The sequence below is a fragment of the Oncorhynchus keta genome, chromosome 10 (assembly GCF_023373465.1).
Source record: "Oncorhynchus keta strain PuntledgeMale-10-30-2019 chromosome 10, Oket_V2, whole genome shotgun sequence".
Classification (NCBI taxonomy): domain Eukaryota; kingdom Metazoa; phylum Chordata; class Actinopteri; order Salmoniformes; family Salmonidae; genus Oncorhynchus; species Oncorhynchus keta.
The window spans coordinates 65,764,530-65,790,894 of record NC_068430.1 but is presented as its reverse complement, the minus strand read 5'-3'; the positions used below and the strand labels follow the sequence as shown (position 1 = coordinate 65,790,894).

Here is a 26,365-nt window from a genome sequence, read left to right as displayed (position 1 = left end):
GTCAACACTAAACACTGATACAGGGTCAGATATATTCTCAGCTAGAATGGAAAAGGTTATGATCGGAGGGAAGGGCAATGATTCTGATTCTAGATCTATGGTTACAGGTAACCCACGGGCGCCCTGTGGCGCTTTCGGTTTTCTCATGCTCTGATTGGATGATACTCACAGGCATGTAGGGGTCGGCCAGGACAGACAGGAAGTACTTGTGTCCGTTGTCCTTTACCAGGTCTGCCTGACATGACTAGAGAGAGCGAGAGAGAAAAACAATCCAGTACGCCAGTCTAGTCACCTTGTCATTAATCTGCTGTTATTACATGAGTAATGAACAAAACACGACTCAGACACTTCACTGACAACAGTCTCCTGCCATCCTTACAGTAGAATCAACTCAGCCTAAATAATATATTTCTTCTATTTCAGTAGATTACTGTATTGTGCTCCTTGAGGAAAAGTGTCATATGTTTCAGAGCGACAAATATGCAACTACTCAACATAATATTTATAACCAAGGTTAAAGACATAGCCTAGACATTATTGAATAACGCAACTCAATACCTGAGTCACACTACTCATTTGACAGATGGAGGAAAAATGACTTCTCTTCCTGTGCTTTCATCTCAAAGTCCTTTGATTATTCTTCAGCATTGACAAACACTGATGACTACTCTCGGGTGTCTGGATGCTAAAGGATCACTAGAATAATACAGACTGTCCTACTACCTTAGGGTTATACAGTAAGTTCTACCATGTAAGTAAAAAAAGGCAATATGCTTTGTGTAAGTGAGTTTTAGGGCCGCCATTTTATTCAACAGCTAAAACGTGCCAAAAGGACAATGTTCTTTGTGTTACAGATAGCCATGTTTATAGTGCACACTCGCTTCGTAGGTTATCACGTACTTATGGCCTCGGTGAACATTACCCATTATTGATATCCAATATCTAGCTAAATGCTTAAGTTGGGTGAGGAATCAGTAAAATAAGTAGCACAAATCAAATCTTCTTGGTTACACACACATGGTCAGCAGATGTTAATGTGAGTGTAGAGAAATGCTTGTGCTTCCACTTCTGACAGTGCAGCAATATCTAACATGTAATATTTAACCATTTCACAACGACTACCTAATACACACACATCTAAGTAAAAGAATGGAATTAAGAATATATAAATATTTGGACAAGCAATAGAGCGGCATAGACCAAGACACAGTAGAATAGAATACAGTATATACATAGATGAGTAATGCAAGATATGTAAACATTATTAAAGTGGCATTATTAAAGTGACTAGTGTTCCATTTATTAAAGTGGCCAATGATTTCCAGCCTGTATGTAGGCAGCCGCCTCTCACAACTCAATCTCCTGATGATGATTACTCTACATTAATGTCAACCGACGTTAAACTGATCGACTGACATTGACTGAATGGGTTCATTTTCTGCTTTTATCTGGGACTGTTATTGACTTCATGGCAATCATTTCTCTGTACAGCTACACAGAGCTGCTCCATGTGACAGATACGACTTGACTGTCCCTTTATAGACACATATCAACTATTCTGTAGGGAGAGTGAAATTGGTTTAAAATAAAGTGCAAAAATTAAAATGTAGCTTGCTATGACAGTAGAAGTCTGGTATGGTTTGGTTATTGTAATGTGTACACTGACTAAGATCAGGGCTTTGTGATGGCCACTCCAATACCTTGAATTTGTTGTCCTTAAGCCATTTTGACACAACTTTGGAAGTATGCTTGGGGTCATTGTCCACTTGGAAGACCCATTTGTGACCAAGCTTTAACTTGGTCACTTATATCTTGAGATGTTGCTTCAATATATCCACATAATTTTCCTGCCTCATGATGCCATCTATTTTGTGAAGTGCACCAGTCCCTCTTGCAGCAAAGCACCCTCACAACACAATGCTGCCACGCCTGTGCTTCACAGTTGGGATGGTGTTCTTTGGCTTGCAAGCCTCCCCTTTTTCCTCCAAGCATAACGATGGTCATTATGGCCAAATAGTTATATTTTGTTTATTCAGAGCAGAGGACATTTCTCCAAAAAGTACGATCTTTGTCCCCATGTGCAGTTGCAAACCATAGTCTGCTTTTTTTTATGGCGGTTTGGAGCAGTGGCTTCTTCCTTGCTGAGCGGCCTTTCAGGCTGTATCGATATATAGGATACTTTTGGACCCGTTACCTCCAGGTTCTTCACAAAGTCCTTTGCTGTTGTTCTGGGATTGATTTGCACTTTTCGCACCAAAGTACGTTCTTCTCTAGGAGACAGAACGCGTCTCCTTCCCGAGCGGTATGGCGGCTGCGTGGTCCCATGGTGTTTATACTGGCGTACTATTTGTTTGTACAGATGAACGTGGTACCTCAGGCATTTGGAAATTGATCCCAAAGATGAACCAGACTTGTAGAAGCCTACAATTTTTTTGCTGGGGTCTTGGCTGATTTCTTTAAATTTTCCCATGATGTCAAGCAAAAAGGTACTGAGTTTGAAGGTAAGTCTTGAAATACATCCACTAGTAAACCAATTGACTCAAACTATGTCAATTAGCCTATCAGAAGCTTCTAAAGCCATCATTTTCTGGAATTTTCCAAGCACAGTCTACATACACTAAGTTAACTTCTGACCCACAAATTGTGATAGTGAATTATTAGTGAAATAATCTGTCTAAACAATTGTTGGAAAAATTACTTGTGTCATGCACAAAGTAGATGTCCTAACCGACTTGCCAAAGCTATAGTTTGTTAACAAGAAATTTGTGGAGTGGTTGAAAAACGAGTTTAATGACTCCAACCTAAGTGTGTGTAAACTTCCAACATCAACTGTATGTGCTAGTGTGTATGTGTGTGCCTTAGTACTCACGCTGTCCACAGCCAGGATCTTAGCCCAGATGAAGACCAGCAGGGGTCGGAGCTCCCGCGCAGAGCTCTGTAGCAGCTTCAACACGTAGGGGAAGATCCCTACGGAGAGGGCCTGAAAACACATGAGATATTATTCACTTTAAAGTTCCAACCTAAAGAAATCAGAACTGGCTTTAACTATTGTGTCTTTCTAGCAACACCTCTATAATAATGAGAAGACTAAGAGGCCCCTAAGGCCGTAAATCTGTGTCTATTTATTTTAAAATAAATATACCAAATACACCTTCCCTAAATGGAGTAAACTAATGGATGACAACACTTTAGCTTCTACTTCCAGCTCATACATACAGTACTATATACATTTTACCGACAGTATATTTTACATGAGTTCTTATTTGTAGTGTCTACCAGTTGATATAGATTGTTTCAGACCTGACAGTAGATGAGAGCTTGTATATCTACAATAATCATCTATCTGTGCTAGCTAAACTTGTATTTTGGCCATGTGTTCGTGTATTGGTAGACCAGAATGCTGCATAGTTTCTCACCAGACTGACGGCCCAGGGACCCAGGTCCAGGAAGCGGCCGAGCAGGTCCAGCGCTCTCAGCCTGTGAACCTGACTCAAGAGGACCTGAAGGAGACCAGGGAGGGGGCCGAGGTCAATACCGTGGTGTGTTCAACGTGTTTAGTGGCATCGTGAGCAAAAGGAGAGCGGGAGAGGTGGAACAGGTGGCTCACACCACTCACCAATATGCTGGCACTGGCAGTTGTTTGTCTCTCTCTCTCTCTCTGTCACTGTGTGCGTGTGTGCGTGTGTGCTTTGGCTGCTTCAGGTGTACATACCATATTAGCATAAGAGTAATGAGGTGAATATGAATACATGTGCATGGGTGTGTTCCCATCATTGGAGGCTGGTGGGAGGAGCTATGGTGGGAGGAGCTATAGGAGGACGGGCTCATTGTAATGACTGGAATGGAATCAATGGAACGGTATCAAACAGATCAAACATCTAGAAACCTCTTGACTCCATTCCATTCCAGCCATTACAATGAGCCCGTCCTCCTATAGCTCCTCCCACCAGCCTCCACTGGTTTCCTGCGGTATATGACATTGTATTTGTGTGCATGTGGGTGGGGTGTAATGTTAACAGATTGTCCGTGTTTTTGGCACCACCAGGTCCGGACGTTGGCGTGTCCCCATGCGACCGTGTGCCGTGGGCGCGAGGACATGCGCGCACGGGGGGGAGCGGATTCCACATGCCCCCTCCCCCCCGATCAACCTATACACACTGCTATTTCTAGCATAGTTTTGTGTATTATTAGAGCAGTGTGACCTCAACCCAGCAGCTGTGAGCGAACGCAGGAGGAGACCGGGGTTGGACCGTGCCAGGGCTACCCCTCAACCCTTCAGGGGAACGTGAGAAAGGAGAGCCTGGGAATTTGTGGTCTGTCTGTTATACAAGAGGAGGAATATTCAGCGATTGAAGAGCGGTTGGAAGCGGAGGGATGAAAAAGTATACTTCTGAACGATGGGATTATATAAGCAGCCACTAATGACACACACAGAATAGCAAAGTCGCTCATCAATCTTGTCCCAACTGCTGAGACAAGTGACAGTGACAAATCAGAATCAGTGGGCACATGCTCACACACACACACACACACACACACACACACACACACACACACACACACGACTAAAGCGAACAGACCAAGACCACCTCAAATGACAGGAAAACGAAAGAGCATTTTAATCTCTCATAGCATGTGGGTGATCATCAGTAACACGCGTTACAAGTCATCAGGGAGTGAATCAACCAGTACAGATGTTCAATCTGCAGCCACCCACTGATTCACTAGACTATCGTAATAATTGAATGGGCTTTGTGAGAATGTGTCTCCCCTAGAATTCCAACCCTTCTGAGCTGGCAGTCGTAGGACATCACAATTTAATGACAGTCATCTTTCCCAATCCTTTTGTTTCAATGGGAAGTATGTTACTATGACGACATCAAAAGGCATTCTCTTTCTGACCCCTCTCTTTTACCCATTTCCCCAAAGCTCCTCATTAATAGATCACACACAATCACCCGCTATGTCTCGGAGAACGCAATGTCATAGCTTTATATATTAGAGATCAACGTAAGATGGTCTGTTCTTACGTGGGTGTGTACAACGCTCTACATGCGCACACCCACACAAAAATCACACCCGCTCCGCTCCCACCCATCAAAAGAAAACCCCTCCACACTATCCCTCCCCGATGGTTCTCCCAGACAGCCTCCTGGTTTTTATTTGCCTTTCTTTTCCCAGTGGACGTGTGAGGGAAAGCTGCAGCTCTCAGCTCTGCTGAGTCAGGGGGAAATGATCACGCAGAGTACAGAATGGAGCCGGACAGCATAGGGGCTTGGCCAGCACAACAACACATGGGGCCACTGCTGCTGTGAAGTGCCACTTTCAAGAAAACACAGCCTGACGTAAAGGGGCTTAAGGGAGAGAGTGAGGGAAGGCGAGAAAGAGCAGCGAGAACCAGAGAGCGAGAGAGAGAGAGGGGGGGGGGCCTGGAGGAGCTAGCAAGGCAGATAAATGCATTATTTGTGCAGTTAGAGAGCAGACCATGATTTAACTGAGCCAGGCTTACAGAGAGCATGCAACTGCTTGACATTTAAAGGGTAACTCCGCCACGCCACTTTAAACATTTGAAATGTTATTATAATTATATATTTTTTTGTATAGTGGCCACAATTTAGCAGCGGTGGCTTAATACATATAGGGTAATTACTGGGGGAAACTAAATGTTCCCAAACAGATTGAAACGATGGAGTATCCTCCTGGAATATCGACCCCACCACTCGCCATCGTACAGAGCTCGGTCCTGGCTACGCCTCACAACAGGACAGGTTGAAATGCGCCTATTAGGATGTTGATTACAATGTGGGCATAGCCTCTAGTTGTTTTAACAGAAAAGCCTGAATGTTTTGTCAGATCAAATTTACTCAAGAGGAGTAGTTTAAAAACAATTATTTTATTTGTATGTATCCACCCAGGTTCACAGTGCAGACAGAACCAAGGTTCCCATACCGAACAGTTTGAAAACCTACACCCGTATTATGAAGTACACAGTTTGTGTAATTTTATGACTTCATGTCTATTGACTCCTCTGTGATGTTTTCAAGTAGGATTCCTGGGATGACTAATACATTTCATTAAATCATATTCAGCTTTCCTACAGTCTGTAGTTTTCTGATCATATTGGAACTTCCTGCTGTATGTTGCTCTGGTTATCTGTGTCTTATAACATCTAGAAATACTTTAAATGGACGCTCAAAAATCTACAATGACATTTAGTCAGCTTATGACAATACTTCTCTTGGTCAAAAGGCTCAAACTCCCATGATTCCATTCGGCAAAACCACTCCCACCGTCCCCGATTAAGTTGCAGCTCCGAAGCGTTGTTTCCAATTAAACACAGCCCACCAAACGCTGCAGAGCTAGGACAACCGCAAGTGGCAAATGGGCAAAAGGAGTCACTCGCACAAGATGTCACAACAAGATGGAATTCCACTCTGGAAATGGGGAAGCGTGTCCACAGAAGTCAACAACCACTGAGATTCTCTGGCCCAACTGAACTGGAGAAACTGCAGGATCTGCAGGCACTACTGGAGCCCTGCAGGTAATCTGTGTGTGTGTCTGTGTGTGTGTCTGTGTCTGTGTCTGTGTCTGTGTCTGTGTCTGTGTCTGTGTCTGTCTGTGTCTGTGAGAGTGTAAATTGTGAGTGTGTGAGTGAGAGCGAGCGAGCGAAAGCGTGATAGAGAGTATGTGTCTGTGTGAATGAGGGAATATGTCTGTGTATAACAAGTCTCATAATTGACTGAAGTGATTGTGTTATCTTCTACTGCAGGTACATGACAGACTGTCCGGTAGGAGAGAAGTACATTTCCTGCTCAGTGGTGTAGCCTGTCTTGTGCCACTTCCTCTGGGTGATGGAGAGCTCCGATGACGACCCTGCCTACGTGGTAAGATTCAAGCTGACGCTCACAACAGACCTGGAGAAACGCAAGGAAAACACCAACCTCACATGGCCACAGCACTAACCCAAGGTTTAAGGACCTGAAGTGCTTTCCCAGACCTGAGAGGGGTGAGGTGTGGGCTTTGGTCAGCTTGCTGAAAAAAGTGAGGCCTGCACAGCAACCTGATGAAGCAACACAGTCAGAGCCACCAAAGAAAGCTGCCCTCTTGTTGAGGTCTTCTGAGTCTGATGAAGAGGAGTCGTCCATTGAAAAATGTGTGGAGGGTTACAAAGCAGAGCCCAGCATCAGCATGGAGGACTGTCCACTACAGTGGTGGTCACAGCATGCAGGGGCACACCAGTTGGCCTGCACTGTGCGAAGGTCCCTGGCAACGCCTGCCACATCAGTCCCTTGTGAGAGGTTGTTTTCACTCTCTGGGCATATCGTACAGAAGAAGAGAGTAGCTTTATCATCTCAAAATGTCAACAGGCTTGTTTGTCTCTTGGCAACTGGCTCAGTGAAAGGAAATAGGAGGATGGTCACAGGTTTATGTTCTGTGGAATTCATGGCATTGTGGGATAGGTTTATGCTGTTTGTTCTTTGTATCCATAGAGCAAGTTATTTTTTCTTATAGCCAATCATTAATTGGGAGAACAATAATTTTGAATGGCTAAAGCTTTAACTGTGTGTGTGTTCGTGTGGGGGGCGCGCCTACTGGGAGCATTCGTAAGTTACAGGAATTTTGTACTGCTTAAGTTGTTTATGTTGAATATGCCATTAAGAATATTTTTTTTGTGTTTCAGTCCCTACACACCTACAACTCAATACACAGGTTTTGTTTTTAAATGGAAAAATCTTTATTTAGCACCAAATTTGAGCAAATACAACATTTGCGATTAATCGCAATTAACTACAGAATTTAATGTGATTAATTGCAATTAATTATTTTAATAGTTTGTTTGACAGCCCAAGTCGAAATTTAGTTCTCTTTAGTCCATGTCATTGCGAATCACATACAATGATATCACCTTAATATGCTTACTGATTAAATAAGAATATTTGTTTGTTGGAACCGTTGCTAGTTTATATCTTCCATATTTCGGCATTGGGAGGTGGTAAGATTAGGAGGCGTTTCCACACTTCGGACCAATCAGATTCGACTCGATACCCTTGTTATTTTCATCTTCAGATCTGTGACTTTCTATTCCTCGAAACCCAGTCAATCAAAGTTGAAAGGGGATGTTGCCATGGCGATTTAAAGGGAAAGACTCCAAAAACTGAAAGATATTTTTCTGGTAGGGTAGATATTTTATACCCGTGTGTGTGTGTGTTTGTGCACCTGCAGTACGATGGGGAGCTGTTCGGGGGGGTTCCTGTTCTCCACTCCCATGGTCAGCCACACCTGGAACGCTGTCAGCTGCTCTGCAAAGAACGGACTGTGCTATTGGGATGAAACAAATACAATCGTTTTAATACATCTATGATGAATATACATCTAAATACATACAGTACATTGATACGGAGCTCACTCACAGAGTACATACACTATATATACAAATGAGTGGATTCGGCTATTTCAGCCACACCCATTACTGATAGGGATATAAAATCGAGCACACAGCCATGCAATCTCCGTAGACAAACAGTGGCAGTAGAATGGACTTACTGAAGAGCTCAGTGACTTTCAATGTGGCACCGTCATAGGATGCCACCTTTCCAACAAGTCAGTTTGTCAAATTTCTGCCCTGCTAGAGCTGGCCAGATCAACTGGAAGTACTTTTATTGTGAAGTGGAAAAGTCTAGGTGCAACAGCTCAGACGCAAAGTGGTAGGCCACACAAGCTGTCCCTGGTTGCAACACTCACTACCGAGCTCCAAACGGACTCTGGAAGCAACGTCAGCACAAGAACTGTTCGTCGGGAGCTTCATGAAATGGGTTTCCATGGCCAATCAGCCGCACACAAGATCACAATGCGCAATGCCAAGCGTCGGCTGGAGTCGTGTAAAGCTCGCCGCCATTGGACTCTGGAGCAGTGGAAACATTTTCTGGAGTGATGAATTACGCTTCACCATCTGGCAAGCCAATAGACAAATCTGGGTTTGGCGGATGCCAAGAGAATTTGACCTCCCCTGATGCATAGTGCCAACTTAAGTTTGGTGGAGGAGGAATAATGGTCTGGGGCTGTTTTTCATGGTTTGGTCTAGGCCCCTTAGTTCAAGCAAAAGGAAATCTTAAAGCTACAGCATACAATTACATTCTAGATGATTCTGTGCTTCCAATTGCTTCTGTGCTTCCAACTGCTTCCAACTTTGTGGCAAGAAATGACCTTTCCTGTTTCAGCATGACAATGCCCCTGTGCACAAAGCAAGGTCCATACAGAAATGGTTTGTCGAGATCAGTGTGGAAGAACTTGAATGGCCTTCAGAGCCCTGACTTCAACCCCATCAAACACCTTTGGGATGAATTGGAACTGCGAGCAAGGCCTAATTTCCCAACCTAACTAATACTCTTGTGGCTGAATGGAAGTAAGTGCCCACAGCAACATTCCCACATCTAGTGGAAAACCTTCCCAGAAGAGAGGATGCTGTTATAGCTGCAAAGGCGAGACCAACTTCATATTAATGCCCATGATTTTGAAATGAGATGTTCGACGAGCAAGTGTCCACATACACTGAATGACCAAAAGTATCTTGACCTGCATACAAACACAGCTGTAACCTCTCAAACACACAACTCAACAATAGCATTATCCATTTAACAGTTTGATCTAGAACACCATTATCTAACACACACAAATTAGGCTTAATGCATCGATAATGAACTGTACACACAATACCATACATATCATTGTAGAAGGAGCTTTGTAACAATGTTTTATTTATTTAGGTTGTGTGTGTGTAAGTTATATAAGCATGTGCACGGCAACTCAGCACGTCTACAATGCAACACACAGATACTAATCTTTATACAATCGGCAACACACAGTAATCATGAAACTAATGCAGCACACCTCTCTGTCACACACACACACACACACACCCAAACAAACAGAGTCAATTCTTACACCGATCTGTCTATTACATAACACCCTTACATAAGGAAGCCTCTATTGTAGCCTTGACGACCAGCTGCAGTAGTGTGTGAGAACATGTGTCACTTCATAATGTACCACCCCTCTCTTTCCTGCTTCCCTTCAGCCCCACATAGAGCAGGGCTGTCATGACGATGTGTCTGCCGCTATTAACTGCGCCATGAGCAGTTTCATCATCGTCGTCCCATTAATATAGCAGAGGGAATTACAACAGAGACTCTCCCGCTGCTGAGAGTAGAGGGAAATATTACCACTGGTTGAGGAAGTGAATTTGTGAATAATCAAAGCATCACCGCGATGCTCTCTCAACACTCACACGCTCAAACACGAGGAACGAACACGCGCACATACACACTAGAGGTTGACTGATTAATCGGAATGGCCGATTAATTAGGGACGATTTAAAGTTTTCATAACAATCGGAAATCTGTATTTTGGGGCGCCGATTTGCCGATTTTTAAATATATATATTTTATACCTCTATTTTACTGGACAAGTCAGTTAAGAACACATTCTTATTTTGAATGACGGCCTAGGAACGGTGGGTTAACTGCCTTGTTCAGGGGCAGAACGACAGATTTTCACCTTATCAGCTCGGGGGAGGCAATCTTGCAACCTTACAGTTAACTAGTCCAACGCAATAATGACCTGCCTCTCTCTCGTTGCACTCCACAAGGAGACTGCCTGTTACGAGAATGCAGTAAGCCAAGGTAAGTTGCTAGCTAGCATTAAACTTATCTTATAAAAAAAACAATCAATCATAATCACTAGTTAACTACACATGGTTGATGATATTACTAGATATTATCGCGAGAGCGAGAACGAGTCTCTTATCTCTCAAAAGGCAGAGAGGGGGGGGAACATTTGTAGAGGACCCAGGTGGGTCAATTATAGTTCCATTTAGCATGCAGGGTTGAAGGAAGAGAGGGAAGAGAATGGAGAGAGAGAGAGAGAGAGAGGGGGGGGAGAGGGATGTTCTCTCAGAAGAGGTAGAGAAGACGCACACCTCAACAGGCCAGGTGGAGAACTGATAGGACTCGGAGGGAGTCACGATCTGTAGAGATTCATTCAACTTTTTGCATACAAACTTTTGCAATGGCAGTGCATTGCTCTCTGCAAGATATGGTGCCTGAAATGAATTTCATAGCTAATTTAGCCTGCGGGCTGCATTCTGTCTTCACCAGGGTCGGGAGGGCTGCACTGAAATGTTAGATTTTCTTTCCATGGGCCGTACGTTTGACACCCCTGAAGTAAGAGTTCGAGGGAGAGCGGAAAATAGATTGAGGGAAGTAAAGACGGCATAGATAGAGTGAGGAAAAGAGATGGAGAGTTCAGAAGTTGACAGTAGACTGCTTAAGGAGCCCTTACACAACCCCTGGTAATAATCTGATGATGTCACAATCAGCTTTTCTTTTCTACCCCTGCCTGGCCCAGTGTTTTCCCTCAGAGAGATTGGGAATTTTTCCTCAGAGAGATTGGGAATTCAATATTACAATCGCGGTGGATTATTACACCATAACGGGATGCTAAACTTTGTAGCTAGTCTGGACAGACCGACTCTCTTTCTACAGGGAGCTGCAACAATGCATCATTAATGACCATCTCAATCTCTATATTTCTGTAGAAAAGCACAGAGGAGGCGGTATATGGCAGGGCAGCTTGTACTGTACTACACCATTCATACCACCCAAACTGACCCCAAAGATGATGGTTTAGCACTGACTATCACAGTGGGAAACTTTCAAGTGAGTGTGTTGAAAATATCTTATAATGAATGATTGAGTTGCACTGACTGGACAAGTAGTCCCAGACTGGTTTAACAGGATGGAGTGATGCACTGACTGGACAAGTAGCCCCAGACTGGTTTAACAGGATGGAGTGATGCACTGACTGGACAAGTAGTCCCAGACTGGTTTAACAGGATGGAGTGATACACTGACTGGACAAGTAGTCCCAGGCTAGTTTAACAGGATGGAGTGATACACTGACTGGACAAGTAGCCCCAGACTGGTTTAACAGGATGGAGTGATACACTGACTGGACAAGTAGTCCCAGGCTAGTTTAACAGGATGGAGTGATACACTGACTGGACAAGTAGCCCCAGACTGGTTTAACAGGATGGAGTGATACACTGACTGGACAAGTAGCCCCAGACTGGTTTAACAGGATGGAGTGATACACTGACTGGACAAGTAGTCCCAGGCTAGTTTAACAGGATGGAGTGATACACTGACTGGACAAGTAGTCCCAGGCTAGTTTAACAGGATGGAGTGATACACTGACTGGACAAGTAGTCCCAGACTGGTTTAACAGGATGGAGTGATACACTGACTGGACAAGTAGTCCCAGGCTAGTTTAACAGGATGGAGTGATACACTGACTGGACAAGTAGCCCCAGACTGGTTTAACAGGATGGAGTGATACACTGACTGGACAAGTAGCCCCAGACTGGTTTAACAGGATGGAGTGATGCACTGACTGGACAAATAGTCCCAGACTGGTTTAACAGGATGGAGTGATACACTGACTGGACAAGTAGTCCCAGACTGGTTTAACAGGATGGAGTGATACACTGACTGGACAAGTAGTCCCAGGCTAGTTTAACAGGATGGAGTGATACACTGACTGGACAAGTAGCCCCAGACTGGTTTAACAGGATGGAGTGATGCACTGACTGGACAAATAGTCCCAGACTGGTTTAACAGGATGGAGTGATACACTGACTGGACAAATAGTCCCAGACTGGTTTAACAGGATGGAGTGATGCACTGACTGGACAAGTAGCCCCAGACTGGTTTAACAGGATGGAGTGATGCACTGACTGGACAAGTAGCCCCAGACTGGTTTAACAGGATGGAGTGATGCACTGACTGGACAAATAGTCCCAGACTGGTTTAACAGGATGGAGTGATGCACTGACTGGACAAATAGTCCCAGACTGGTTTAACAGGATGGAGTGATACACTGACTGGACAAATAGTCCCAGACTGGTTTAACAGGATGGAGTGATGCACTGACTGGACAAGTAGCCCCAGACTGGTTTAACAGGATGGAGTGATGCACTGACTGGACAAATAGTCCCAGACTGGTTTAACAGGATGGAGTGATACACTGACTGGACAAGTAGCTCCAGACTGGTTTAACAGGATGGAGTGATGCACTGACTGGACAAATAGTCCCAGACTGGTTTAACAGGATGGAGTGATACACTGACTGGACAAGTAGCTCCAGACTGGTTTAACAGGATGGAGTGATGCACTGACTGGACAAATAGTCCCAGACTGGTTTAACAGGATGGAGTGATGCACTGACTGGACAAAGTAGCCCCAGACTGGTTTAACAGGATGGAGTGATGCACTGACTGGACAAATAGTCCCAGACTGGTTTAACAGGATGGAGTGATGCACTGACTGGACAAAGTAGCCCCAGACTGGTTTAACAGGATGGAGTGATGCACTGACTGGACAAATAGTCCCAGACTGGTTTAACAGGATGGAGTGATACACTGACTGGACAAGTAGCTCCAGACTGGTTTAACAGGATGGAGTGATGCACTGACTGGACAAATAGTCCCAGACTGGTTTAACAGGATGGAGTGATGCACTGACTGGACAAAGTAGCCCCAGACTGGTTTAACAGGATGGAGTGATGCACTGACTGGACAAAGTAGCCCCAGACTGGTTTAACAGGATGGAGTGATGCACTGACTGGACAAATAGTCCCAGACTGGTTTAACAGGATGGAGTGATACACTGACTGGACAAGTAGTCCCAGGCTAGTTTAACAGGATGGAGTGATACACTGACTGGACAAGTAGTCCCAGGCTAGTTTAACAGGATGGAGTGATACACTGACTGGACAAGTAGTCCCAGGCTAGTTTAACAGGATGGAGTGATACACTGACTGGACAAGTAGTCCCAGACTGGTTTAACAGGATGGAGTGATACACTGACTGGACAAGTAGTCCCAGGCTAGTTTAACAGGATGGAGTGATACACTGACTGGACAAGTAGTCCCAGGCTAGTTTAACAGGATGGAGTGATACACTGACTGGACAAGTAGCCCCAGACTGGTTTAACAGGATGGAGTGATGCACTGACTGGACAAGTAGCTCCAGACTGGTTTAACAGGATGGAGTGATGCACTGACTGGACAAGTAGCTCCAGACTGGTTTAACAGGATGGAGTGATACACTGACCACAGCTACTATCACTGCTATTGATAAAATAGTATTTTAACTCATAGAAGTGCCAGGGTCAAAGTTACCAGGGTCAATACAATGGAAGTGAACGCGTCAGACTAGTCAACCTGAAGTGACAGACAGCCATCCATCCGTCAGCTAGTGGGGTATTTCTCAGTGAGGTGTCAAACACACAGAAACTGTATCCACAGCATACAGGGCAATATATCTTAACGCCTGAGGGCTAATCGAATGAAGGGAAAAAAGCCTTTGGCAGTGTGGCCCCGCAGGACCTTGGTGAAGACAGAATTTGGACACCAGGCAAAATGAGTTTGAGACCCCTGACATAGACAGACACACGCCATGACTAAGTCCCAAAGGTACTGATAAATGGAAAAACAACACACACTCACCCTGAAGGCGGTGCCCTCCTCAATGATGGTAGGCAGCTGAGAGAGACAGATGTCCACAGCCAGGTCCCATGCCTGCCTGTAGAGGAACGGTGCACACACACACACACACACACACACACACACACACACACACACACACACACACACACACACACACAAGGCATCAACAACCCAAATGTCCAACACACACACCACACACACAGTCCTAGAGAGGGCAGCATTGAGGCTTTGATCCATCCCAAACTCTGTTCTACCTGGTCATCATGTTCAATTCACACTGTTACATTCCACACATCAAACCCCCTTTACAACTGCACTCGCACACCAACCCCCCTTCCCCCCGCTCTTCCCCTATCCACCAACCCCTCTTCCCCCCGCTCTTCCCCATTCCACCAACCCCTCTTTCTCCCGCTCTTCCCCTATCCACCAACCCCTCTTCCCCTATCCACCAACCCCTCTTTTTCCCCCGCTCTTCCCCTATCCACCAACCCCCCTTCCCCTCTTTCCCATGCTCTTCCCCTATCCACCAACCCCCCTTCCCCTCTTTCCCCGCTCTTCCCCTATCCACCAACCCCCCTTCCCCCCGCTCTTCCCCTATCCACCAACTCCCCTTCCTCCCTATTTGCTCTGAGGCAGCACTTGGGGTCTGCGGCTAAGGGGTCTGTCCTCTGATTAGAAAGTACATGCAGGAATTATTTGGTTGACGAATGCAACAATACGCAACTTTACAGATTTGTTCCAGTCATTGAACGCAACTCTAAGAACACTGCCTTTGCCTATTCCATCCAGGTAATAGAGGAATCCAAGATAAATGACTAGAATACAATTCTCTATGGAGAAAGACATTTCCCTAGTCAAAGGATCCTAGATGCTAGTTATAATCTATGTAAATACAAATCATCATATCATTCACATAACACAGTGTGCATTCAATATTCATATCAGGTATAAATATCTGTAATCCCAGTGCATGAATATATCAAATATATCAAACATCTGGAATCAGTCGAAACAAGCAGACAAACATTTGTTTGGCGACAACAACAAAAAACATGTCTCTCTTGTTGTTAGTATCAGTTTGAGAAGTGAGTGAAAAGTGACAAGAAACGTGATTGGGATTTGATAGGAGTGAGGGGTATGTGATGGCCGCATGTAGCCTAGCGGTTAAGAGCGTTTGGGCAAGTAACCCAAAGGTCACTGGTTCGAATCCCCTGTTAATTCGTTCAGAATTCTGACGCAGTTGTCAAGTCAACACATCTGTCATTGCTGCTGTGAACCCCATCACAAGAGCGATGCCAAAGAAAGGATGTATAAAACATTGACATCATTGATGCAACTTCAATGTTGTTTGAGCTGCATTGTGTATCACTAAATTAGCTTGAGATGATTTTACCGCATCCAAGTTGCTTGACATAGGCGTTTCAAAGAGCTGTCAGTCAAGGTGAGCTCATGAATAATAAACTCCCCGCCCACAAAGCCTGTCTTTTCAAACTTCCTGAGATAAACGTACTTTTTCACACATTTTGAGCATTTCTATCATAAACGAATATTATGGGTGATATTTTAGTCACTCAAAAGGCTATTTTACATGGGAATCAGAATGACAGTTCGGGACCTTTAAGTGTGTATGAGGGAATTTGTATCTAGTTGCTGACACTGCTATAGCTTCTACCTGCAGCAGAGCTTGGTGCAGCCATAGCGCCATACACCCCCATCACACTCGTTCGTGCACACCTGTCCCCAGCCAATTTATATCCTAATAATGACCCACTAATAAAGACAACAAGAGCATTTTAATAACACTTGCTGGTTGTGTATGGCCACCATTATCAATCAAAATATTTCCCCAAACCCTCACTATTTCTCTCCACCTCCACACTTACATATTTTTCTTATTTTCTGCATCTCCTCAACACTTCCTATCAGTCTCTCTCCTCCACTCTTCCTTCCTTCTTTACTGCTATCCAGCTACATCAACACTTCCTATCAGTCTCTCTCCTCCACTCTTCCTTCCTTCTTTACTGCTATCCAGCTACATCAACACTTCCTATCAGTCTCTCTCCTCCACTCTTCCTTCCTTCTTTACTGCTATCCAGCTACATCAACACTTCCTATCAGTCTCTCCTCCACTCTTCCTTCCTTCTTTACTGCTATCCAGCTACATCAACACTTCCTATCAGTCTCTCTCCTCCACTCTTCCTTCCTTCTTTACTGCTATCCAGCTACATCAACACTTCCTATCAGTCTCTCCTCCACTCTTCCTTCCTTCTTTACTGCTATCCAGCTACATCAACACTTCCTATCAGTCTCTCTCCTCTACTCTCTTCCTTCCTTCTTTACTGCTATCCAGCTACATCAACACTTCCTATCAGTCTCTCTCCTCCACTCTTCCTTCCTTCTTTACTGCTATCCAGCTACCTCAACACTTCCTATCAGTCTCTCTCCTTCACTCTCTTCCTTCCTTCTTTACTGCTATCCAGCTACCTCAACACTTCCTATCAGTCTCTCTCCTCTACCTTCCTTCTTTACTGCTATCCAGCTACCTCAACACTTCCTATCAGTCTCTCTCCTCCACTCTCTTCCTTCCTTCTTTACTGCTATCCAGCTACCTCAACACTTCCTATCAGTCTCTCTCCTCTACCTTCCTTCTTTACTGCTATCCAGCTACCTCAACACTTCCTATCAGTCTCTCTCCTCCACTCTCTTCCTTCCTTCTTTACTGCTATCCAGCTTGTCCTTTGACCTCCGTCCACATTCTCTCTCTCGCTCTGTGCTTCCTTTCTTGCTGGCTCAAGCATCTCTTTAGAGCTGTGATGGGGTGTAGTAACAAAGGGAAAGTGCACCCCAGATTATTCAGTGCTATTTAATGTCTTCTTAAGAAGAGATAATGGAGGCAATAAGAGAGGAAAACAGGCGATCGCTAACTCAAGAGGCTTTCAGCAAAAACACTCTCCCCCAACTAATGCTTTTAGCAACTGATAGTGGAAAAACACACAAAAGGATTTTGCAGACAGTTTTCAGCATGAATCTAATGAATGGACAGACAGATAAGATTTAATAGAAAAGGCCAACAGAGAGAGAGTGTGTGTGTGTGTCTTACCACATGGCGTGCATGTATGTAGGTGGCAGGCGCGGACTGCTGACAGGGGTGCAGTTGTATGACCTCATTATCCTCTCGGCCAACAGGAAGTTGCGGAATAAACTGGCCACCAACAGGTCCTGACGAAAGAGCTTCTGGAACAGATCTAGAGAGAGGGAGGATGAGTAAGAGAAGAGGACATGACGGAATGGAAAGAAAGAAAGCGATAGGGGCATGGTTGATAGAAAATAAGACAGCATCAAAGAAAGAGATATTCTATTGTTTTTTCTCCCTCATCAATCTGCCCACAATAACAGAGCAAAAACATGATTGTATAATTTATCAAATTTATTACAAATAAAATGTTAATATTTACATAAGTATTCAGACCCTTTACTCAGTACTTTGTTTAATCATTTTTGGCAGCGATTACAGTCTTGAGTCTTCAGTAAAATGCTAAAAGCTTGACATCTGTATTTGGGGAGTTTCTCCCATTCTTCTCTGCAGATCCTCTCAAGCTCTGTCAGGTTGGATGGGGAAAGTTGCCGCACAGCTATTTTCAGGTCTCTCTAGAGATGTTCGATCGGGTTCAAGTCCGGGCTCCCATCAGCATGATGGTGCCAGGTTTCCTCCAGACGTGACGCTTGGCATTCAGGCCAAAGAGTCCAATCTAGATTCTCATGGCCAGAGTCCTTTAGGTGCCTTTTGGCAAACTCCAAGCAGGCTGTCATGTACCTTTTACTGTGGAGTGGCTTCCGTCTGGCCACTAACATAACGGCCTGATTGGTGGAGTGCTGCAGAGATAGTTGTCTTTCTGGAAGGTTCTCCCATCTCCACAGAGGAACTCTGGAGCTCTGTCAGAGTGACCATCAAGTTCTTGGTCACCTCCCTGACATAGGCCCTTCTCTTGGTGGTTCCAAACTTCTTTCATGTAAGAATGATGATGCCACAGTGTTCTTGGGGACCTTCAATGCTGCAAACATTTTCTGGTACCCTTCCCCAGATCTGTGCATTGACACAATCTTGTCTCGGACCTCTACGGACAATTCCTTCGAACTCATGGCTTGGTTTTGCTCTGACATGCACTATCATATGTGGCACATTATATCGACAGGTGTGTGCCTTTCCAAATCATGTCCAATCAATTGAATTTACCACAGGTGGAATCCAATCAAGTTGTAGAAATATCAAGGATGATCAATGGAAACAGGATGCACCTGGGCTCAATTTCAAGACTCATATGAGACTCACTTATGTAAATAAGGCATGTTTTTAATTTTTAATACACGAGCAACCATTTCTAAAAACCTGTTTTCATTTTGTCATTATGGGGTATATTGTGTAGATTGATGAGAATAAGGCTGTAATGTAACAAAATGAGGAAAAGTCAAGGGATCAATGCTTACCGAATGCCCTGTAGGTGTGCATGTATTGTGCATTGAATGCACTGTATGTGTGTATGTATCTATTGTGTGTGTATGTAGTGTGTGTGTATTGAATGTGGACAGACAGGCAGAGTGCAGTAGCAGCGCCATATAGATCAAGGCAGGGGGCGGTAGTGACATTTTCAACTCGTATTATTAATTCATGCATTCTCATTTAGTTTAATGGGGCCAGGTTTCTTCAGTGTTTATCCCCAACTAATGATAATTGGTGTGTGTGTGAGAGAGGGCTTGAGTCTGTCTGTGCATAAGTGTTTTGATTGTGGCGTGATTGGAGTGTGCGCGTTCACGTGCTTTTGTGTGTGAGTGTAGTTTGTGTGAGTGTAGTTTGTGAGAGTGAGGTGTGTGGTGAGGTTGGATTAGGTGTGCCGTGCCTTCATGAAGGACATTCACTGTGATGGAGGCTGATTAATGAATGGCAGTGCTGTATGGATTCTGGTGCTTATCAGCACATTACCACTGTTCTCCTCTCACATCACGACTCACATGAGTGTTTGTGTGTGAGTGAGTGACTTTCTACTTGTCTGGCCAGCCCAGGTAGACACAGGGGTATGAGTGTGTGCGCATGCATATATGCTCCCAAGCTCGTGTGTGTGTGTGTGTGTGTGTACGTACCTCTGGGCAGCACGTTCCAGGCGATAGTGTCAGTGATAGCAGTGAAGATCCAGTTGAGCTCTCCCAGTGGGGTGCGTCTGTCATTCAGTCTCCCAGGTATCCTACACAACACCATAGGTTTGTCAGTAACATTAACATACCAGTAACTGTCAAAATAAAGGAAACCCCAACGTAATGTCTTAATGGCGTTGGGCCACCATGAGTCAGAACAGCTTCAATGCACCTTGGTATAGATTCTACAAGTCTCTGGATCTTTGTTGGAGGAATGCGATCATAGATATAAAGCAGTGTTCTATTTATATATATGGATGCAACACGATTCTTCCGCAAGAAAATTCATATGGTGTTTTGTTGATGGTGGTGGAAAATGCTGTCTCAGGCAACGCTCAAGAATCTCCCATAAGTGTTAAACTGGGTTGAGATTGTAACAGACTGCCATGGCATCATACATCACTTTCATGCTCATCAAACCATTCAGTGGACACTCGTGCCCTGATGAAGGGGGCATTGTCATCCTATGGAGGCATAGCCATGGTAACCAATATAATGGCCTGCCCAGCATTTTATACATTTGTAAATGTCTTAAGTCAGGAACCAAACCTGTGTGGAAGCACCTGTTTTTAATATACTTTGTATCCCTCATTTACTCCAGCGTTTCCATTATTTTGGCAGTTACCTGTATATTCCATAAAGAATACACTAAGCGCACAAACATTAACACCACCTTCCTAATATTGTGTTGAGATAGAAGCTGTTTTTCAGTCTCTCGGTCCCAGCTTTGATGCACCTGTACTGACCTCGCCTTCTGGATGACAGCGGGGTGAACAGGCAGTGGCTCGGGTGGTTGTTGTCCTTGATGATCTTTATGGCCTTCCTGTAACATCGGGTGGTGTAGGTGTCCTGGAGGGCAGGTAGTTTGCCCCCGGTGATGCGTTGTGCAGACCTCACTACCCTCTGGAGAGCCTTACGGTTGTGGGCGGAGCAGTTGCCGTACCAGGCGGTGATACAGCCCGCCAGGATGCTCTCGATTGTGCATCTGTAGAAGTTTGTGAGTGCTTTTGGTGACAAGCCGAATTTCTTCAGCCTCCTGACATTGAAGAGGCAATGCTGCGCCTTCTTCACGATACGGTCTTTGTGAGTGGACCAATTCAGTTTGTCTGTGATGTGTATGCCGAGGAACATAAAACGTACTACCCTCTCCACTACGGTTCCATCGATGTGTATAGGGGGGTGTTCCCTCTGCTGTTTCCTGAAGTCCACAATCATATTAGTTTTGTTGACGTTGAGTGTGAGGTTATTTTCCTGACACCACACTCCGAGGACCCTCACCTCCTCCCTGTAGGCCGTCTCGTCGTTGTTGGTAATCAAGCCTACCACTGTTGTGTCGTCCGCAAACTTGATGATTGAGTTGGAGGCGTGCGTGGCCACGCAGTCGTGGGTGAACAGGGAGTATAGGAGAGGGCTCAGAACGCACCCTTGTGGGGCCCCAGTGTTGAGGATCAGCGGGGTGGAGATGTTGTTGCCTACCCTCACCACCTGGGGGCGGCCCGTCAGGAAGTCCAGTACCCAGTTGCACAGGGCGGGGTCGAGACCCAGGGTCTCGAGCTTGACGACGAGCTTGGAGGGTACTATGATGTTGAATGCAGAGCTGTAGTCGATGAACAGCATTCTCACATAGGTATTCCTCTTGTCCAGATGGGTTAGGTCAGTGTGCAGTGTGGTTGAGATTACATCGTCTGTGGACCTATTTGGGCGGTAAGCAAATTGGAGTGGGTCTAGGGTGTCAGGTAGGGTGGAGGTGATATGGTCCTTGACTAGTCTCTCAAAGCACTTCATGATGACGGAAGTGAGTGCTACGGGGCGGTAGTAGTTTAGCTCAGTTACCTTATCTTTCTTGGGAACAGGAACAATGGTGGCCCTCTTGAAGCATGTGGGAACAGCAGACTGGTATAGGGATTGATTGAATATGTCCGTAATCACACCGGCCAGCTGGTCTGCGCATGCTCTGAGGGCGCGGCTGGGGATGCCGTCTGGGCCTGCAGCCTTGCGAGGGTTAACACGTTTAAATGTTTTACTCACCTCGGCTGCAGTGAAGGAGAGTCCGCATGTTTTCATTGCAGGCCGTGTCAGTGGCACTGTATTGTCCTCAAAGCAGGCAAAAAAGTTATTTAGTCTGCCTGGGAGCAAGACATCCTGGTCCGTGACTGGGCTGGTTTTCTTCTTGTAGTCCGTGATTGACTGTAGACCCTGCCACATACCTCTTGTGTCTCTGAGCCGTTGAATTGAGATTCTACTTTGTCTCTATACTGACGCTTAGCTTGTTTGATAGCCTTGCAGAGGGAATAGCTGCACTGTTTGTATTCGGTCATGTTACCAGTCACCTTGCCCTGATTAAAAGCAGTGGTTCGTGCTTTCAGTTTCACGCGAATGCTGACATCAATCCACGATTTCTAGTTAGGGAATGTTTTAATCGTTGCTATGGGAACGACATCTTCAACGCACGTTCTAATGAACTCGCACACCGAATCAGCGTATTCGTCAATGTTGTTATCTGACGCAATACGAAACATATCCCAGTCCACGTGATGGAAGCAGTCTGAGTGTGGAATCAGCTTGGTCGGACCAGCGTTGGACAGACCTCAGGGTGGGAGCTTCTTGTTTTAGTTTCTGTCTGTAGGCAGGGATCAACAAAATGGAGTCGTGGTCAGCTTTTCCGAAAGGAGGGCGGGGCAGGGCCTTATATGCGTCGCGGAAGTTAGAGTAACAATGATCCAAGGTTTTTCCAGCCCTGGTTGCGCAATCGATATAGGGAGTCTTGTTAAAATCCCCAGCTACAATGAATGCAGCCTCCGGATAAATGGATTCCAGTTAGCAAAGAGTCAAATAAAGTTCGTTCAGAGCCATCGATGTGTCTGCTTGGGGGGAATATATACGGCTGTGAATATAATTGAAGAGAATTCCCTTGGTAGATAATGCGGTCGACATTTGATTGTGAGGAATTCTAAATCAGGTGAACAGCAGGATTTGAGTTCCTGTATGTTTCTTTGATCACACCACGTCTCGTTAGCCATAAGGCATACGCCCCCGCCCATCTTCTTACCAGAAAGATGTTTGTTTCTGTCGGCGCGATGCGTGGAGAAACCCGCTGGCTGCACCGCCTCCGATAGAGTCTCTCCATGGATGAATGGGCAATAGAAACTGATAATGGTGCATGTGACTTAAAACCTCTTTGGGCTGCAATCCCGTTAACGGGATGATATGACAACAGCCAGTGAAAGTGCAGGGCCCCAAATTCAAAACAACAAATGTCATAATTAAAATTCCTCAAACATACATGTATCTTATACAGTTTTAAAGGTAGTCTTGTTGTTAATCCCACCACAGTGTCCGAATTCAAATATGCTTTTCAGCGAAAGCACCACAAACAATTATGTTAGGTCACCACCAAACCACAATACAAACAGCCATTTTTCCAGCCAAAGAGGAGTCGCAGAAAGCACAAATAGAGATTAAATTAATCACTAACCTTTGTGGATCTTCATCAGATGACAGTCATAGGACACAATACATGTATGTTTTCTTTGATAAAGTTCATATTTATATAAAAAAAAACAGTTTACATTGGCACATTACATTCACTAGTTCCAAAAACATCCAGTGATTTTGCATAGCCACATCAATTCAACAGAAATACTCATCATAAAGGTAGATGATAATACAAGTTATACACATGGAATTATAGATATACCACCTCTCCTTAATGCAACCGCTGTGTCAGATTTCAAAAAAACTTTATGGAAAAAGCAAACCATGCAATAATCTAAGATGGCGCTCAGAACAGTATTCAAATTAGCTGCCATGTTGGAGTCAACATAAACCATAAATGACATGCTAAATATTCCCTTACCTTTGATGATCTTCATCAGAATGCACTCCCAGGAATGCCAGGTCCACAATAAATACTTGATTTGTTCTATAATGTCCGTTATGTATGTCCAATTAGCTACTTTTTTTTGTGCGTTTGGTACACCTATCCAAACGCTGGTGCTGGTCGACCATTTTTTCAGACACAATATCCAAAAAGTTATATTACAGGTCGAAGAAACATTTCAAACTAAGCACAGAATCAATCATTAGGATGTTTTTATCATAAATCTTCAATATAGTTCCAACCGGAGAATTCCTTTGTGTCTTGAGGAGGAACAGAACGCAGGAAGATATCATGCGTTATGCGCGTGACCTGGAACTGGCTCTCTGCCAGTAGTCTGATTCCCACAACACAGTAGAAGCCTCATTCAAATTTCTATAGACGGTTGACATCAAGTGGAAGCCCTAGATGGGATATCAATAGGGAATGGTTTGAAAATATACCAACCTCAGATTTCTCACTTCCTGTTTGGATTTCTTCTCAGGTTCTTGCCTGCCATATGAGTTCTGTTATACTCACAGACATCCTTCAATTTAGAACTATATTGTAATTTTGATGAAGAATTGTGGGCAGTCTATTTTATTATGAGAGGCTAGAAATGGTATATAATTTCCCCTCTGTGACAGTCAAATTAGACACAGAGTACAACATACAGTGTGTTGTTCACAATGGCAAGACGAACCAAAAGAATGGACACACTAACAGTATTGCAAACGCTGCAGAATTTTGATGAGTTCGAGTTGGATGGAGGATCATATATTGAGCTTGAACTAAACATTGCTGATGAAGAGTCTTCATCTGATTCAGATGTTGACTTCCGCCTCTGATGCCTGAGCTTCGCCACAGAAAAAAACTCAGAGCCAACAGACGGCGAGGCAGGAGTCTGGGAGGGACGGCACGGCGAGGCAGGAGTCTGGGAGGGACGGCACGGCGAGGCAGGAGTCTGGGAGGGACGGCACGGTTTGGGTAGAAAAGAGGGAGGAGTTTGTGTGACATGCAGATGTTGAAGCACATCAGAGATGGTATTGTTGCTCATGTGCATAGAAAAGGAAACAGTAGGTGGGACATGTCTTTGGATAAACTAAGCATTTATTGAACTCTTGTACGTCCGCGGGGCGTACGGCGTAAAGAGCATGACGTGGAGTCCTTTTGGTCTGATCGGTATGGGGCGGACATTTTCAAATTGATTACACTGGGCTGGCTGCCGCAAACTGTTTACACTGGGTTGGATGGTGTCCAACTGAGGTGATACTGCGGCAGGTGCATATGAAGCAAGGCCCATGAAAAGTGTGTGCAGTGCAACCGATTTGTTTGTGGGGCTTGCTCATACAAAGCCCCGAAGCTGTGCGCTGACTGTGGACCCCCCAAAAAAGAGGAAATTGATTAATGCGTAAAGACACTTGCATAAGGGAGCAATACAGTGTCCGATATAAAACAGTAATTTGTTGATTGCATCTTGTCATGAATATATATTTACGCAATTCACCCTTTACAATTGCTGATTGTGATTCCAAGATGGCGTAGCAGTAAGTCGTCCTGTCGTGTCCCTTGTATATATCGTTTCTTTTTCGTTTTTACATATTTTTCTTCGCATATCTCTTTAAAAACATTTTGCTAAACCTAAGCTTCCAAATACTCTCCTGCAACACGCCTCACCCAAAGTAGCTATTTTTCCTAAAGTATTCATATTTACTTCGGAACCGGAACCCCTCAACTGAAGCTAGCTAGCTAACCACCAGCTATGCTAGCGGTCTTCAGCTAACCGGTCATCAGCTAATCTTTAGCTCAGAAAGCTCTCGCCAGTTCGAACAACGCGACTCTAACCAGAGCATAACGGACCTATTTATTTTTCATCCCCGGATTCCCACCGCAAACGGAACATTTTTCAGCTGGATCTTCACAACTAGCTATCGAGCTAAACCGCAACCCCGGATGATTACTCCTGGCTAGCGTTTCCACCCACTTTGCTTGAAGCTAGCCTGGCCAGAGCACATGTGCTACTACCGTAGGATACTCCTGGGCTACAATACCCGGGCCCACGACCGGTCTATCGATGTCACCGCATGAAGAGGAATAAACAGACTCACCCCATCGCGACGTCCCCCAAAGGCTAACTCTCTAGCCCTTGCTATCTCCTTGCTTGCTAATTCGGCCTGCTTGCTAGCTTGTGTAGCTCCGGTCCGCTAACTGCTACCTTGTTTTGCCCCGCCTACGAACTGTTAGCTTGTTAGCACAGGCCTGCTAACCGTCTGAATCGCCGCGTCCCACTCACTGGACCCATATTTACTTTCCATCTCTTTTAGATTTTTAATTTGTTTATACCTTCCGGAAACCTGCCTCACCCAATGTGATACGGAACCGCTATTATTCTTAATTTTTAGAACACACTCAAGAACCTCCAGAAGCTAACCAGCTAACTAGCTACAACCTATTTAGTCATTGTTCGTTTTTTTTTTTACCTGGATAACACTCGCCAGTCCAGCTTCCATGCCCCATCCAACGCTGCCCCCTGGACACTGATCTCTTGGCTACATAGCTGATGCACGCTGGACTGTCCATTAATCACGGTACTCCATTCTGCTTGTTTGTTTTATCTGTCGGCCCCGTTGCCTAGTCAACGCCATTTTACCTGCTGTTGTTGTGCTAGCTGATTAGCTGTTGTTGTCTCACCTACTGTTTTAGCTAGCTTTCCCAATTCAACACCTGTGATTACTGTATGCCTCACTGTATGTCTCTCTC

The 26,365-nt window shown here is 44.8% G+C and overlaps 1 protein-coding gene across 7 annotated transcripts in view; it reads right to left on the bottom strand.

Annotated features, from left to right (window-relative positions):
* LOC118389397 (regulatory-associated protein of mTOR-like) overlaps positions 1-26,365 on the bottom strand; it is a 214,622-nt gene that overhangs the window by 52,084 nt on the left and 136,173 nt on the right. For all 7 annotated transcript variants that reach the window (XM_052527656.1, XM_052527658.1, XM_052527661.1 and 4 more), the window contains exons 9-15: positions 19,699-19,799; positions 17,663-17,807; positions 14,563-14,638; positions 8,218-8,319; positions 3,417-3,500; positions 2,870-2,980; positions 170-244 (exon numbers count right to left, since the gene is read on the bottom strand). In XM_052527656.1, the coding sequence (XP_052383616.1) occupies positions 170-244; positions 2,870-2,980; positions 3,417-3,500; positions 8,218-8,319; positions 14,563-14,638; positions 17,663-17,807; positions 19,699-19,799 (694 nt within the window). The remainder of the gene's footprint in view (positions 1-169; positions 245-2,869; positions 2,981-3,416; positions 3,501-8,217; positions 8,320-14,562; positions 14,639-17,662; positions 17,808-19,698; positions 19,800-26,365) is intronic.